The sequence below is a fragment of the Rhamphochromis sp. 'chilingali' genome (assembly GCF_963969265.1).
Source record: "Rhamphochromis sp. 'chilingali' genome assembly, chromosome: 1".
Taxonomy (NCBI): Eukaryota; Metazoa; Chordata; class Actinopteri; order Cichliformes; family Cichlidae; genus Rhamphochromis; species Rhamphochromis sp. 'chilingali'.
Window position 1 is genome coordinate 48,535,318 of NC_137929.1, and position 17,308 is coordinate 48,552,625.

Genomic DNA, 17,308 nt, shown 5'->3' on the forward strand with positions numbered 1-17,308 from the left:
TTTCTGAAACAGGTTTCCAGCCTTACATTTCCAGTTTGAATTAGCGACACATTAGTGAATGCTCTTTATCAGCTTCCAGGCTCAAGCTGAATAAAGTGCACTTTGTTCTGCGTAACACAAATGATGATGTGGTGCACAATTCCCTGGATCACAGCAAGTCTGTTGCACAAGAGGAGAAACTGCTGATGTGGGAAGCATAAAACAGGCGCGCACTGCTGAGTGTTTTTGTGTGATGGGGATGAAATAAGATGTGTTAACACTCACAGTCTGACCACTTGTGTCTCATAGCGATCGTGGAAAACACATGACATAAATGATATCATGACCCTGCTCACTTGGTGGGTTTGGGCAGTGTGAATAACCCTCTCAAAGCTGCAGGGGAATAAGCAGGTGTAATGTTGTCACTACTGGAGGTGAAACATTGTCATTGTTTAAAGAGGGAGGATACTTACACACTTCATAAACCAGCAAGAAGACTTTTTCCCAGAAACAGAGTTTTGATTGGTGGAATCGACAAACAGTTTGAGGCTGATTTGGCTGATATGGGTGAATATTGTGCAGATAATGATAATGTGAGACACTTACTGACATGTACAGATGGATTTTCTAAGTATGCATGCAGGTGTCTTCAAACCAAGGCAGCAGCATCTGTTGCATCTGCTTTTGAGGATGAGTGAGGGACGTGTACCTGTTAAACTTCCAACAGATGAAGGCGAGGAGTTTAATAATAAACATTTGCATCAGCTGATGGTTCAGTTTAACATCACACATTTCTCTGCATGAAGCCAGATTGAACCAAGTGTTGTGGAGCATTTTAACAAAAGCTTTAAGGACCGTATGTGAAAATACTTCACATCTGTTAACTTATGAAGACATGTAAACGTGGTCCAGGACCTTGTGCTGTCAAGGCCAAGTGCTGCAGAGAGGGGGTTTCTCCAGGTGTGAGGTGGAGTGAGGAGAAGAACAACATGTCTAACCTTTCCTTTCCTTTTTCAGAGCAGAGGTGCAGACAGGAGGGCAGGCGGGTGAGTTTTCAGACTTACTCCGGGAAGCTGAGAGGAAGAGCAGCAGCAGCGAGCAGGTAAGTTTCCAGCAGGCAGTGAACAGACAAAGAGGACCAGCATCATCTAAGCATCATGAGCTTAACTGCAAATTCATCTCTGCTACACTTGATGTAACCAAACTGAGCATGAAGCCACAGCCACTGTGCAGCAGTCACACACTGTTCTGTTAAGTCCATCACAGTGCAGCAAACTAACCTGTTTTTCCTGCACTAACCTGCAACTTTCAAATAAACCAGTGAGTCTGAAAGGAACTTTTAAAGAACACCGATCACATGACCTGTTTAATTTTGCCTCATTTATTTTCTGGTGAGAAACGCCCCCTGTTGGCTAATGCTCAACTTATCTGTGAGCTCTGATGAAATGAAAATCTGTTACACTGATATTTAGTTTTTATCTTGCAGGTCAGTGAGTGAAATGCACCGGGTAAAATCAACAGGAAAAACTTCACATGTTCTTCCAGGTTCGTAGAGAGGAGCTCATGGTTCGTAGAGACAGCTGCCAGAGACGGAGAAACGCAAGGACGGGTACAGATAAACTCAGCCTGCAAACATCTAAACATGTTACTGGAGTAACAAAACAACACACTTCACTCTGATATCAACAGACAATTTTACATCTTGTAGCTGAAAGTGTGCACAGAACAATGATCATGATTTGGATCATAGACGACCATTAACTCTTCATGTGCTGGTGAGCTGCACTGAAACTGTGGCTGCAAACTCTGCCAAGTGTCAAGTGTCTGTTATTGTCATTACCATGTGCAGTCGTACAGTACAGAGTGAAATGACAGCTTTCCTCTGAGACCCTGGTGCTACATATGACATATAATAGAAAAACACGGGACTACATAAAGTGCAATGTGCCAAAAAACTGCTAAGAAAACAAGACAAGACAGTGCAACACTAGACAGAACAGGGCGACACAGACACAAGACAGTGCAATGGGTGTGTGTGTGTGTGTGTGTGTGTGTGTGTGTGTGTGTGTGTGTGTGTGTGTGTGTGTGTGTGTGTGTGTCCAGTCACTGAGTGTTCAGGAGTCTGACGGCTTGGGGGAAGAAACTGTTCCATAGTGTGGCAGTGAGGGCCCGAATGCTTCGGTACCTCTTTCCAGAAGGCAGCAGGGTGAAAAGTGTGTGTGAGGTCCTCCATAGTGCTGGTGGCGTTGCAGATGGAGCGGGTCCTGAAAGTGTCCTTGGTGGAGGGAAGAGAGGCTCCAGTGATCTTCTCAGCTGCTCTCACTATCCATTGTAGGGTATTGCAATCCGATATGGTGCAGTTACCACACCAGGCAGTGATGCAGCTGCTCAGGATGCTCTCGACAGTCCCTCTGTAGAAGGTGGTGAGAATGGATGATGGCAGATGGGCTTTCCTCTGCTTCTGCAGGAAGTAGACACGCTGCTGGGCTTTTTGGTTATGGAGCTGGTGTTGAGGGACCAGGAGAGGTTCTCCACCAGGTAGAGACCAAGGAATCTGGTGCTCTTGACAACCTCCACAGAGGATCTATTGATGTTAAGTGGGCAGTGATCTCTCCGTGCTCTCCTGAAGTCAACAATCATCTCTTTTGTTTTGTCCACATTCAGAGACAGGTTGTCAGCTCTGAGATGAGTTTGAATCCCTGTGATCTTGACCTCAAGTTCAGAGTCAACGTTTCTGAGATCACCTGTGATTTTCACATTTACCAGAAGTGCAGCTGCTGAGAGGCTGAGGGGTAGCCGCCAAAATGTTTTAGAAGATGAGAAAGTTCATGTGAGACAAGATTCAGCTCTGCTAATGTTTTTATACTTTTAATTAAAACATATAAATGTGTGTGAAAAGGTTCTTCCTCAAATCAAATTTTATCGTCACAGGGAGAAGATGATCTGCAGGATCCTGCTGCTCATCATCCTCACCTCATGTGTCTCTGGTTAGTTTACAGCTTCACTTTATGAACTCCAAATAAAGCTCAACAACAGATTTGTTGCAGTTCTCAGTGTGTCTGCTCCTCTCTTTCCCTCTCTGTCTCCTCAACAGGATCATTTGTAGTCAATGTGACACAGACCTGCTATCAGGCAGAGGAGAACCACAACATCACACTGGAGTGGACGTTCACCACCAAACCTGACACATTTATCCTCCTGAGAAGCAGCATTTATGTCCTCTGTAATGGACATTTGTTTTAAGTCTATATCTTTTGCCCCTTTTTAGCTAAGTCCTCATGTACTAAATAGAGGACGTCCTGGGATTTCTATTGATACCTTGTGTGTTTAGGCCTCTTTTATATTCAAACAGAAAGGAAATAATAAAAAAAGTTCATTTTTTTCTCAGACTCAGTTTGACAAAAAGGCTGAAGCCATAATCAGTGTTCATCTGACACAGGTCCAGTCCTGAGTTATCAGTCCTGAGTCTGAACAGTTGAAGTCTGATTCGTCCTTCCTGAGACTCTGACACCTGAACGCCTTCATGAACATGACAGATGTTGAGGTGAATACGTTGTGTTAAATGAAACCAGATTTCTGCCAAACAAATTGTCGTGGACATAATACAGGACAGAGATTGTTTGATCTGTTATCTCTCCACAGAAGATAAAAATATAATTCCAGGATCTGTCAGGTTTGGTTGAGCGCCCACTCCAGTGTGATGTGTGTCATGTTTTAGTCTCTAACACAGGCAGGCCCAACAGAACAGGGGAAACAGTGGATTTAAACACCTGTTGTTGAAAACTCAAAACAGATTTTGGCACAAAATGGAGAATCCACTGTGTGATCATGTAGTTCAAAGTTCAGGCTGGAACTGAAACAACAACAAAAGTGAAGAATCAGGAACAAACACACACAAACACACAGACAGTGAGCACACAATAAGTAAGAAAAATCAAGTTACAGAAATAATAAAAAGACTCATTTACACCAAAGAGTGGGGCTGTTACTGAGATGGTGAGCTCAGGTCGAGTGAAAGAAAACTGCGTCTGAGCCAATGACCTGAGATTGGACACTGAATTATTATTAATATTAATAAATTTTCCAGTTTACCTACATTAACATTTCTAAGTGTGCCAAAGAGACACATAAACATGAGCTCATATTAGTTCCTATTACAGAGGATCATATTTTTTGTTTCAAGGTCAACACACACAAACATAATTATTGTTATTTTTTACTCCTGTTTTACTGATGTCTTCAAACATTACTCATGAAACCAAACCCAATAATATCTGTGTGTTTCTTCAAAGTTGCTGAAAACTGAAGCTGTAGTGAAAACAAACAGAGGAACAAACTCGCTGATGTAACCTGACCTCAGGCAGCCAGGCGTGACGGCTGTGTTTGCATATGAAAGTAGACTCGGTTCTTTGTCCTGTAAGGGCTGATGAAAAAAGTACAGAGTGACAGAAGGACACACGGCAGATGTATGTATTTTATCTTTCATTTATTTTTACTGTAATTCTGTGTCTTCTGTCCTGCTACCAATGAATTATTAGCCAGTCAGCTATCTGGTGAACGTGGTTAAATATTTCAGTCAGTGCACATCATCATGTGAAGCTAAGACCAAAACAGCTGATTATATGGGATAATGTTGTCCTCTGAAAGGGGCTCGTGACCACAAAACCTTTGAGAACCTTTTTACTGGACTGAGGAGGCTGAAGGTTTCCCACTGCAGGCAGAACAGACTCTGTTGGAAGGACTAAAGGTGAGACATGAACCATGAATTAGGTGTTTTGTGTTTTCAGACAATCAGATGATGGTTTTATGTGCTTTGACAAAACTGTTAATGCCTCTGTGTAGTTTATCATGTTTTTGATTCAGGTGGCTGGATCATTTCTGACTTTGTCAGGACGCAGAGCCCTACAGTTCTTAACATAATTATTATTCGATTAAAATGTTTTACGCCATTTAGTAACTGCATAATTTATGTTTAGTTGTTCAAACCCTTTACTTGATGGATGAAATTCAGTAGCCAGGGGCAGGAAATTCAGCAAAACACCAGAACAAGGCAGTGTTTAACCAGTTTAACCAGTTTAACCAGTATAACAGTGTAGGCGTGTCATCAGTACAGTGAGCACCTGTATTCAAAACAATAACAGATAAGAGAAAAACAAGGAAGTGAGCTACAGAATAGTTTACTTAAATACAGACTCAAACTCCTGAAGCATAAAGTGGTGAAAGTAAGACAAGACCTTAATAGAGAAAGAACAGAATCAGATCTTATCCTAGTGCAGACAGCAAACAGCTGCAGACAGACAGTGTTCAGGAAGATGATGAAAAAGTGAATCTTTGATCTGATTTATATCATGTAAGTTTTTTTATGCTTTTTTTAAATTTGTTTTCTATGTAATCTCCTCTTTAAAAAGTTTAATCATCACAATGATTGTTTGTTGACTCTTTCAGATTTCAGATTTTTGTTGACAAACAATGAAACCTTAATTATAATATAATATAATATAATATAAAACTATTATTATAATTAAACAGGTATTTGATAGCGATACCTTATTGCTATCAAATATCTCAATAAACAGAAAAAAATAAAATCTGTGTTTTATTCTCACTTTTCTCTCCCATCAGGTGACTGCAGGTTTTTACCAACATGGAAAGGTATCACACATAAAACCTCACATTATCGTCACTGCTAAAAGAACAAAAACAGAAGTGATTTCATACCTGCAGTAACTCTCTACAAAAAAACTGCTCTCTGTTTTGTTCATTCAATTTAACCCTGCAAGGTTTTTCCAGCGTATGTTCCACCTGGAGATTAAAAAAGTGTATATATATATATAACCCTGCCTTATTCTTTTCCTCACTCCTCAGACCAGACTCTCCTGAGCCTGAGACCAGACTCAGCTCTGTAACAATGAGGGAGAGAAGCTCTCCAGAGAAAGACCGTCCTGACCTTAAAAGAAGGGAACTGACTCCTGATGAGAGGTAAGAGTTAACAAAATGTTAAACGTATCTTAACTCCATGAGTAAACAGTGAGAAGGTTTGGTTTAGTCATTTATTTATTTATTTATTTATTTATTTATTTTTAACTTTGTTCACAAAAAGAAGAAAAGACAGTTGGATAAACAAACAGACTAAAGAGAACATTGTGAAGAGCATCAAACTTTTTAGCCTTACTGTAATATTATCACTGTGACTAGCTCCAAGTTTATCCTACTTTTTGTGTCAGAAGGCTAAAAATTTAATTTCTCTGTTCACCAGGATCACTGAGACACCAGATGCGCTTGAACCTGAACCTGGACCCAGCTGTGTGTCTTTGAAGAGTGATCGGTCAAAATATTTCATCTTTAACTTTAAAGGAACAAAGTCTGCTGCTGCTGAGGAGTAAGACATTCACATTTACCTTACAGCTCTGTGGTACACCTGGCCTCAGTCCTGAGATTGAAGAGCTCCATAAGTGAGGCTGCTAACTTAAAAGAAAAATAAATCTATTTTAACAGCCCTGCATTCCCTGCACTGGGCATCACACTGATTATAATTTATGTGGTAATCAGCAGGAATGTGTCAGCAGTTAGTTTGACTCTTTTGACTCTGATGCAGTTGCCAGTTTTGCGTAGGAAGGTGAAATGATCTGCAGCTGTATGTGTGGTGCTGGATGCCACCATATGAGCTGCTGGATTTCTCTAACTATTAAATGATTCTCATAATTCATAGTGACAAACCATCACCATGACAATCGTCAACAAAACTAATAAGGACAACAGCAAATCTTTTTTTTTAAACTTGATATTTACATTACATTCGATTGGGGTGGCTGCAGCTCAGGTGGCAGAGCAGGGCAGCCACTAATCAGAAGGTCGGTGGTTCGAGCCCAGGCTGCCTCCTGGCTGCATGCCAAATATCCTTGGGCAAGATACTAACCCCATGTTTGACTACTGGTGGTGGTCAGAGGGCCCGGTGGTGCCTGTGTCCGGCAGCCTCGCTTCTGTCAGTGTGCCCCAGGGCAGCTGTGGCTACAATGTAGCTTGCTATTGCCAGTGTGTGAATGACTGAATGTAGTGTGAAGCGCTTTGGGGTCCTTAGGGACTGAGCACCATGCAAATGCAGGCCATTTACCTTTTACATTACATTTTTCACCAGTGGTTCCTTTTTATATGACCTCCATGAAATAACATGACAAAATGGGTCATGTAGTAAGATGATCATTTTGTTGTTCAGCATCTGGACACTGAACACCACAGATGTAGCTGATTCAAAGTGTCATCTTACGATTTTTTAATTTGTGCATTTTAAGTTTTTTTACTCAGAAAAAAGCGTCAGCTGCTGTAAGATGCTCTTCCCTGGTGTTTGTATTTTTAAAAACGGTCAAATTTAAAATGAAACACTTCAACACATCAACACGAATCTGACTTTTTTAATGTGATGATGCAATGTGCAGGAAATATCCATAATATGGTCATTACAAGAACACTGGTACAGAACCATCACTGACCTGTTAGTTTTGGACTAGTGGAGTCTAATAAATAAGTCTATAAATTAACATAATAGGTTTGTTATAGCACAGTTGTGCTTGTTTTAATCAGGATGATCATCTAACAGTAGAAGAAGAAACCGTTGGCTTGTATTTATGTGGTAAATGGTTCTAATTTCTTCATGCAGATGAAAATTAGCCCAAGGCTATAATCTGGCATATTTAAATTTGTTAAAATGTTCATTAATATGTATTGCCCCTCTTTCTAAAAAAAATAAAAATAAATAATGATGTCTCCACAGAGCTGATCAGGAGAAACTGCAGCATCAAACTGATCTGGACTCAATATTTAAGGTTTGTACATGTACACCAACCTCTGTTTGTAATTGTTTTCATGTTGCACAGTACAATATTCGTCATAAAATTATGGCAAAATTCCAGAAATAATTCAACAATGAATTAATTTTTTACTTTATTTTTATTTATGAAACACTTTTCAAAGCAAAGCTTCAGCATAACTTTATAACACGACCTGAAAATAAGGCACAAGTACCCTTTACTTATGTGGAATTTGCAGGAAACTACAGGGAACATAAGATGTAAGATGGGGAAATAACCGAGTACTTAGAATTATTTAATTTAATTTATGTTATTTTATTGTTTCCTGTAAAATGAACATAAGTAAGGGTATTTTTGTTAAATTGAAAACACACAGAAAACAAATCTGTGAAAAATTATTTTTACTATGAAGATCTGATTTTTGTGAATTCAGATTGTGTTGCTTATTTTCCAGATACTGGAGGGAAACATTATCATGTTTATGAAGGACGAGCTAAAGAAGATGCAGAATGATCTGAATCCAGATTATTCAGAGTGTCAGAGGGATGAAGAGGAGGTGTTGGACAGTGAGGAAGAGAAGCAGAGAAGGAGCAGCAGAGAGGCATTTCTGAAACTTGCAGTTAACTTCCTGAGAATAATGAAACAGGAGGAGCTGGCTGACTGTCTGCAGAGCAGTGAGAGGATTTCTCTTCATAAATTCAGTCTTTACAGGAATGAAATTGTCACATTTTCTATAATCATCACACTCATGTTTCTGGTGCTTTCCTGTAGAAAATCCTGATCCACTTTGTGAGAATACTTTTAAATGTAACCTGAAGAAGAAGTTCCAGTGTGTCTCTGAGGGGATTGCTAAACCAGGAAACCAAACCACTCTAAATGAGATCTACACAGAGCTCTGCATCACAGAGGGAGGGACCGGAGAGGTCAACACTGAACATGAGGTCAGACAGCTTGAAATGTTTTCCTGGAAACCAAACAGACCAGAAACAACAATCAGGTGTGAAGACATCTTTAAAGCTTCTACTGGAAGAAATAAACCAATCAGAACAGTTCTGACCAAAGGAGTGGCTGGCATCGGGAAAACATTCCTGACACAAAAGTTCACTTTGGACTGGACTGAAGACAAGACCAACCAGGACATCCAGTTCATTTTTCCATTCCCATTCAGAGAGCTGAATTCACTGAAGGATAAAAAGTTCAATTTAGTGGGACTTATTCATCACTTCTTCACTGAAATCAAAGAAGCAGGAATCTGTAACTTTAAAAAGTTCAAAGTTGTGTTCATCTTTGATGGTCTGGATGAGTGTCGACTTCCTCTGAACTTCCACATCACTGAGATCCTCACTGATGTTACAGAGTCCACATCAGTGGATGTGCTGCTGACAAACCTCATCAGGGGAAAGTTGCTTCCTTCTGCTCACATCTGGATAACCACACGACCTGCAGCAGCCAATCAGATCCCTGCAGACTATATAGACATGGTTACAGAGATCAGAGGGTTCACTGACCCAAAGAAGGAAGAGTACTTCAGGAAGAGACTCAGAGACAAGGAAGAGGCCAACACCATAATCTCTCACATCAAGACATCACGAAGCCTCCACATCATGTGTCACATCCCAATCTTCTGTTGGATCACTGCTACAGTTCTAGAGAGTGTGTTAAAAACCAAACAGGCTGGAGGAAAGCTGCCCAAGACACTGACTGAGATGTACATTCACTTCCTGGTGGTTCAGACCAAACTGAAGAACATCAAGTATGATGGAGGAGCTGAGACAGATCCTCTCTGGAGTCCAGAGAGCAGGAAGATGATTGAAGCACTGGGGAAACTGGCGTTTCAGGAGCTGCAGAAAGGAAACCTGATCTTCTATGAATCAGACCTGACAGAGTGTGGCATTAATGTCAGAGAAGCCTCAGTGTACTCAGGAGTGTTAACACAGATCTTTAAAGAAGAGAGAGGGCTGTACCAAGAGAAAGTTTACTGTTTTGTCCATCTGAGCATTCAGGAGTTTTTAGCTGCTCTTCATGTGCATCTGACATTCACCAACTCTGGTATCAATCTGCTGGAAGAAGAAGAAACAGCCTCAGTGCAGACTGGAGAATCTTCAGTAAGACAGTTCTACCAGAGTGCCGTGGACAAGGCCTTACGAAGTCCAAATGGACATCTGGACATGTTTCTCCGGTTCCTCCTTGGTCTTTCACTGCAGACCAATCAGAATCTCTTACAAGGCCTGCTCACACAAACAGGAAACAGCTCACAGATAAATCAGGAAACAGCTCAGTATGTTAAAAAAAAGATGAATGGCGCTCTCTCTCCTGAGAAAAGCATGAATCTACTCCACTGTCTGAATGAATTGAATGATGACTCTGTAGTGAAGGAGGTCCAGCATCAACTGAGTTTAGGACAACTGTCTAAAGTTGATCTCTCTCCTGCTCAGTGGTCAGCTCTGGTCTTCGTCTTACTGTCATCAGAAACAGGTCTGGATGTGTTTGACTTGAGGAAATATTCAGCTTCAGAAGCGGCTCTTCTGCACCTGCCGCCAGTGGTCAAAGCCTGTAAGACAGCCCAGTAAGTATCCAGTTTAATCCTGGCAAGAGATTGCTTTAAAGTATTTATTTCAAAAGTTTGGAAAGTTCACTGCTATTCATGTCTGTCTAGGTTAAGCGGCTGTAACCTCACAGAGAGAAGCTGTCAAACTCTTTCCTCAATTCTAAGTTCTCAGTCCTCCAGCCTGAGAGAGCTGGACATGAGTAACAACAACCTCCAGGACTCAGGAGTGAAGCTGCTTTGTGTTGGACTTGGGAGTCCACACTGTGTGCTGGAAACTCTCAGGTTAGCTGACTCTTTGTTTCAGGAGATTTGGATATTTCACAACAACTGTCATTATTTTATAGATTTAAGATGTTGTTTCTGTTCTGGTGTAAGCTCTGAAAGAGCACAGTAGAAGAGAAAGACACACACACACACACACACACACACACACACACACACAAACAAACATAACTTTATTTATGTCTGTCCATCATAGTATAAAATAAAATGTAATAATATTTTTTCCATGTTTTTAAACAGAGTCCTTAAAAGCCTTTTTTAAAACTACTTTAACTGAAATCAGAATCTGTTCATATGACTGCATGTACATCATCAAATGCAGAGCAGTTCCTTACATTGTTGTATGTGTTTTAAGGTTGTCAGGCTGTCAGATCACAGGAACAGGCTTCACCTCTCTGGCCACAGCTGTGCGCTCCAATCCCTCCTTTTTGAAAGAGCTGGACTTGAGCTATAATCATCCAGGAGACTCAGGAATGAAGCTTTTGTCTGCTCAACAGCAGGATCCACATGTGAAACTGGACATACTCTGGTAGGAAAACAGGAAATAAAGCTGAAAATATATTTTTTTTCCAACATTTTGTAAGGAAGAGCAGATATTTACTTGAATTTATTTAAGGGTTTATTGTAACCACTGACCTGATGGCCCGTAATATAGTCTGTATGTCCAGTCAAATGGGCAACTGTGTGGCTGAATGACTCAGAACCAATCACAGTAAAGCTCATCTGTGAGTCAAAATCACAAAATCAATCATCTCTAACATTTTCTTGTCTTGCTGGTCAAAGGTGGTGCTCAAACATATCCCAGCTGTCACAGTCTTTGCCAAGCAGTTGCATACTGTGATATCATTCACAATAAGGGGTCATCTTGTTGATCTACTTGAGCTCAGTGGGTGAACAGGCGACCCTATGCCGTATGGCCGGAGAGCAGTAGGCCTGGGTTCAAGCAGCCTTTTGCTGCATGTCTTTTCCTCTTCCTCTCACCACTTTCCTGCCTATCTACAATATATCTATCCAATTATGGACAAAAAAGTAAAGTAAGTGATAACCTTAACTCTAAGTTTACCTTAACCTTTAATTCAAGAGAGAGGCACAACTGACTTTTTTCAAATTAGTTTTTGCTCTGTATCAGATCGATTATTTTCTTTGTTTCCAGACTGCCAAGTTTTGAGAAAATAATTGACTAAAAACAAATAAACAAGGCTGGGATCATGATGAGTTAGGCCTCAAAAAGTGTTTAAAATCAAATGAAATAGGCACCCACAACCTTATGACTGCATGACCTTGCAACCTCATTAAGGTTGACAATTGAGATTGTGCATTTCAATAAAAGATTGAGGTATTTACCCCAATCACATCCCATCAGGATTCATCATCATTGCCCACGAGCGTTGCCTCTCTCGTTGTGTGTAAAGCTTGGCTGTGTGGCAAGATTAGTTAGACCCAAAATGCAGGACATGAGAAACAAGGTGATTAAAAGGAAGCTTTATTGCTGAGCTTAACAAAATACAAATTAAAGTTGCTCAGGAAATGCAGAAATACACAAGGAGGAATACACAGCTTGAGGGAGAATGTAACAAATAGCTTGGGATGGGACCCTTGATACTGATGTTTGAAACTGTGTCGATCTTATGAAGTTCAGTTGTTTTACTACACTGCTTTAAAGTGTGGCTCACAACACCAACATCACATGACCATCGTGTTATAGGCCTTCAATGGGGTCTATTTTATACAGAAAAGTAGAGACTGGAGACATAAGTTGTGGAGGCTCTTCCTTGTCTTTCTATTACACAGAATTTTATACCATTGTTTTCTGTTCATTTATACACACGTTCCTCTTTCCTTCAGTCATTCCTCTTGTGACAAAAAAAACCATCATATTCAATCAGGTTCACATATTAAACCCACTTGGTCGCATTGTTTTTTTCACAAGTATAGATCTACAAAATAATTTAATAATTATTTACAATAAATCTGTAACTAAATCCTGCTGCTGTCCAGCTTCAACAATATCTCTGTGCAGTAATATTAGCACTGCGAATAACCTGCTTATTATAACTGTTACAAACTCTTTATACCTTAAAAGATTAAACACTATATTTGCAAACAATAAACAAACATATTCTATAGTTGTCCAAAAGTAAATATAAACCAGTCTATTTACATTTAGCAATATAATGAGTAAGAATGAGGTTATGTTGAAATCATCAACTGTAAAACTTCTACTAACATCAGGTTAAAATTATGTCTCAGAGCTACATGTGCTACGAAATAAAACAGATGTAGTAAGACCCACCACGTCTTTACACTACAAGTGGAATTGTGGCGACGCCACGCAATTTTCATAACCTTAACTGAAAAGTGCAATACAGCAGTGAACCAAAGGCTTTTACATCAGTAAATGTTTCCAGCAGATTACAACTGTGACCATACACTTGTAGGTGTCACAATAGCTAAGTGCAGTTTTGATGTGTTTAACCCTGACAAGTTCTGACAAGTGTCTTTGTCATAGTTCTTGGTCTGCGATGGGGGGTTTGAGTTTATTTTGGGATTGTTGACACTTTACTTTATTAACCTCTTAAGCCCCTTAAGCCTAACTGATCTCCTGCCTTTTGCCCCCGTATCAAGGGGCGTTGGGGCTTAAGAGGTTAAGATGATTTAGGTTTGGGTTTTAGTTTTCCTAATGTCTTTAAGTTTATTCATGTGTCCCCCAGTCATGTCTTTGTGTTTCATCTCGCTTTTCTGTTCCCGTTTTCCCCTCCATGTGTTTCTTTCCATGTCTCCTCTGTCTGTCATGTCCATCCATGTCTCTTTTCCTCAGCCATTATGTCTCTTTGCCTGCTCTGTGTCCCTCCGTCCCCCCCTCTCTGTCTCTCGCTCATTCCCTCTCCCTCCAGGCCTCGTCTCCCTTAGTTGTTCCCATGTTTCTCTCCTTGTGTTCAATCCTTTCTACCTAATCTGTCATGTCCATCCCTGTCTATTTCCTCCCCCGGCCCCTTTGTCAAGCCTTTGTCTCTTGGTCTGTGTCTCAGTGTGTTTCCTGTTTTATTTTGACAATCTCAAGTTCTGTGTTCAGTGTGTGCAGTCCTGCTTCCTCCTGTCAGATGACACCTAATTCGTTTCTGCTGTGTTCCCCATGTTTTTCCACTAGAACAAGTGGGCTGTTTTCCGTTATTTTGCAAATGTACACAGCAAATCCAGCATGTCCAAATTAACACTGTTGGATTTGATTTCAACACTATTAAAGTGTCTATATGGGTCCACACCAGAGAGTGTTAATTTAACTCTTTTTGGAGAGTTGGTACGTTAACTCTGATTTAGTGTTAAACACCAAATCTGTCTGGAGTTGATAATTTAACACAGGGTATTAGCCAAGCTTTTTTCAAGGCTGTGGTATTTGCCCGCAAACAATACCTTTCAGCTAGCTAAAACAGAATGTTATGCTATCAGCGAGCAACATGGCTAATGCCTTTCACACAGCTTTGTCTCAACTCCAAAGAGCCACAGAAGTAAAAGCTAATAGAAATAATTGAAACAATCTTTGGAAAAATGACTTACCAAGCATGGCAAACAACTCAAATATGTAGAGCAAAATGTTCTGAAACGGCTTCACTTCAGCTTCGATTGGAGCCGTGCTGGGGGCGGAGTCTGTGAATTTACTCTGTTGGTGTCGTAGCCCCTCTAGGAGTTCAGAGTTAAGAGGTCAGGAGTTAATGTTTCCATTGTAACACCTCCAGATTTGACAGAGAAACACTCATTTTTAACACTCGATTTTAACTACTATCATTTTACACCTCAGAGTTACATTAAAAGAATGTGACTCTACTTAGAGTAAAATTAACTCTACTTTTGCAAGAAGACTATTAACACCAAAACATTTAACACTTTTGAATTTGCTGTGTACTGTTTATAAGGTTGGTGAAACCTGCAGTCAGCTGAGCCTGAAGAAGTCACATGGATGGGTGACAAAACGTTTCTCCCACTGAAAATGCAAAGTCCAGATAAACAGAATTGATTTTTTGATATTATGTAACCCTTTTGTTTCATTTCCCTTTATTACCAGATGTATTGCCATACATGCCAATGTTTTGGGTCAGACTGTTTTTTCAGACTTAGTCTCAGTCTGGAGCCCCAAAAGGTTGATTCTGTTCACCTGGATGTAATGTTTTCAGTGGGACAAACGTTTTGTCACTCATCCAAGTGACTTCTTTAATCTGAGCTCATTGCAGGTTTCCCCAAACTTATATACAGTTCAATGCGTAATGACTGAAACTAGCACATGTGAACAATAGGCTGTGAGGAGTTTCCCACTGAAAACGTTACATCCAGATGAACAGAATCAACCTTTTGGGATTTACTTACCTGGATGATTGAGCATGCATCAAGACATCTCAGTCTGGAGCTTACGTGTACCATCACACCAATAAATGCAGAACCACCCTAATCTTTGGAACAGGATTTTGACTTTCCTACTGTAAAGAGGAAAAAAGTGAAGCAAGTAGTTGTTATTTATGCAGAGCAGATATAGTCATGTGAGAAAATTAAGAATTCTTCTTCAAAGTTCCTCTTAAGTTATTCGATTCCTACTCATGGCTAAGCGGATGCTACAAGTGTGAACTGTTTTGCACCGTGTCATTTATACAGGATTTTGGCTTTTTATTTACATGTCTAAATTCTTTCAATTTCCTCAGGTTGTTTTTAGGTAATTTAAGAACCTTGTACAGACCAGTTGGTTTCTTTTTTAAAAAATTTACTTTGATATATAAATCCATAGAACTGGAAGTGCATTATCGTTTTCATTTTATTATGGAATAAAAGGAAACAAGATTATTTCTCTAGAAAAGATTACTCAGACAATATAAAGGCATGTTTTCACACTAAAAGATAAAATTCTCATTTCAGTGTGGAGCCTCAAGGAGTCCAGTGGATGAGACCAGGTCTAAGGAAATGTGAGTATTTTTGATGTATCAGTTCTATTTACACCATGTTGTACTGTGTTCACATTTTTTACACTTTAGTTGTACCTCTGTCAAATATATGTAATCATGAATTTTACAAAAAAGTTACATATCTTCTTACTTACTTACTAAGTAGAAACCAATTTCTGATGGTAACACACTCTTAAAAAATCAAAAACTTTTGCATACCGGATCTTCTTCATACATTAACATGAAAACCATGCAAATAAAATTAAAAGTGTTTATTACAGACCATTTGCACTGTGTCTCACTGTCCCCTTTAGATTTCTGTGACCTGACGCTGGATCTAAACACAGCACACAGGAACCTCAAACTGTCTGACAACAACAAGAAGGTGACACACGTGAAAGAAGACCAGCTGTATCCTGATCATGATCTTAGGTTTGATCACTGGCCTCAGCTGCTCTGTACCAACAGTCTGACTGGTCGCTGTTACTGGGAGGTCGAGTGGAGTGGAGAGGTTCGTATCAGTGTAGCTTGTGTAGGAATTGGACGGAAAGGAGACGGCGATGACAGCAGGTTCGGAAGGACTGATCAGTCCTGGAGTCTCTACTGCAGTAATGATGATGGTTACTTTGGAAATTACAATTACGCATCAATAGTGATCGCTGTCCCCTCCTCGATTGTCTCTCACAAATTAGCAGTGTATGTGGACTACCCTGCAGGCACTGTGTCCTTTTACAGTGTCCTCCCTGACAGACTGATCCACCTGCACACTTTCAACACCAAATTCACTGAAGCACTATATGCTGGGTTTTATTTAAGGTCACCTGGCTCCACTGTCTCTTTCTGTGACGACTCAGAGTGAATTTACTGCGACAAGACACATTCTCACATTAGTGTGGAGCACCCAAAATTTAGTAATACATGTACAATGACAATAAAGAGCTATTCTACTCTATTGAGCTTCATTTGTTTACCAAAAATGCTTCTAGATAAATTATGACTTTGTACTTTGTTTAGTTTTTTTTAACTTTCATCTACTGAAACTACTTGACCTGTTAAAGGTTAAGTTTATCTTTGGGATGGCGAGCGAAATGCATCTCTGGATCCTCCAGTATGGTGATGCTAGAGCAACCAGGTGTTTTTTGTTTTGTTTTGTTTTTTTAATAATAGGCAGTGAAATCTCAGAGCATTCTCATTCCCAACACACAACATACCGATGATTTGTCACATAGCATTGATATGTTACGTGTTGTATAAATGCACACTTCATGTCTCAATTTGTATTTTATACTATTTTTTATCACAAGAATAAAATCTGTGACAGAGTTTCTATTCGTGTGTTTTATCTGTGAACATGCATGCAAACTGATATTTAAAAAAAGAAATGAAAAAAATCAAACTATTCCTTATTTATTTATTTTTTTACAGATGCTTGTTATTATACTTAAAACCTTTAGAGTACATTTTCTAACCTTTAACCAAAAAGTAAAATTATGGAGGACATTTTCACATGATGGCCTTGATTTACCAGCAAAAATATACTTTTAATTTATCTAAATAAAGCAAACCCTCACATATTCATGGAAATGAAAAACTAGAAAACAGCTGTCAGTTTAGAAAAAAGAGAGAAGCTACTTGTTCCTCTGTTGCCAGAAGAGGTCACTACAGTGGGTGGTTCAACATGTTTGACTTTGCTGAGTTTTACACATGATGCCCTCCCGGACCTAAAATCAAAAACAGTTTCGCACTAATGATAAATGGACTGATTGTTA

The 17,308-nt window shown here is 39.7% G+C and overlaps 1 protein-coding gene across 1 annotated transcript; it reads left to right on the forward strand.

Annotated features, from left to right (window-relative positions):
* Positions 1-4,315: 4,315 nt before the first annotated feature.
* On the forward strand, positions 4,316-16,850 carry LOC308401813 (protein NLRC3-like). Its single transcript, XM_080890249.1, has 12 exons — positions 4,316-4,445; positions 4,627-4,726; positions 5,602-5,631; positions 5,845-5,958; positions 6,236-6,358; positions 7,748-7,799; positions 8,239-8,458; positions 8,556-10,350; positions 10,441-10,614; positions 10,970-11,143; positions 15,514-15,560; positions 15,854-16,850. Exons 3-12 carry the CDS (start codon positions 5,624-5,626, stop codon positions 16,396-16,398), a joined length of 3,252 nt encoding a protein of 1,083 aa, XP_080746375.1. The 5' UTR covers positions 4,316-4,445; positions 4,627-4,726; positions 5,602-5,623; the 3' UTR covers positions 16,399-16,850.
* The last annotated feature ends 458 nt before the right edge of the window (positions 16,851-17,308 follow it).

Coding starts and splice junctions, on each gene's coding strand:
- LOC308401813 (XM_080890249.1), top strand. Junction 10,351..10,440: donor AAAGCCTGTAAGACAGCCCA/GTAAGTATCCAG, acceptor ATGTCTGTCTAG/GTTAAGCGGCTGTAACCTCA. Junction 11,144..15,513: donor GTGAAACTGGACATACTCTG/GTAGGAAAACAG, acceptor TTCTCATTTCAG/TGTGGAGCCTCAAGGAGTCC.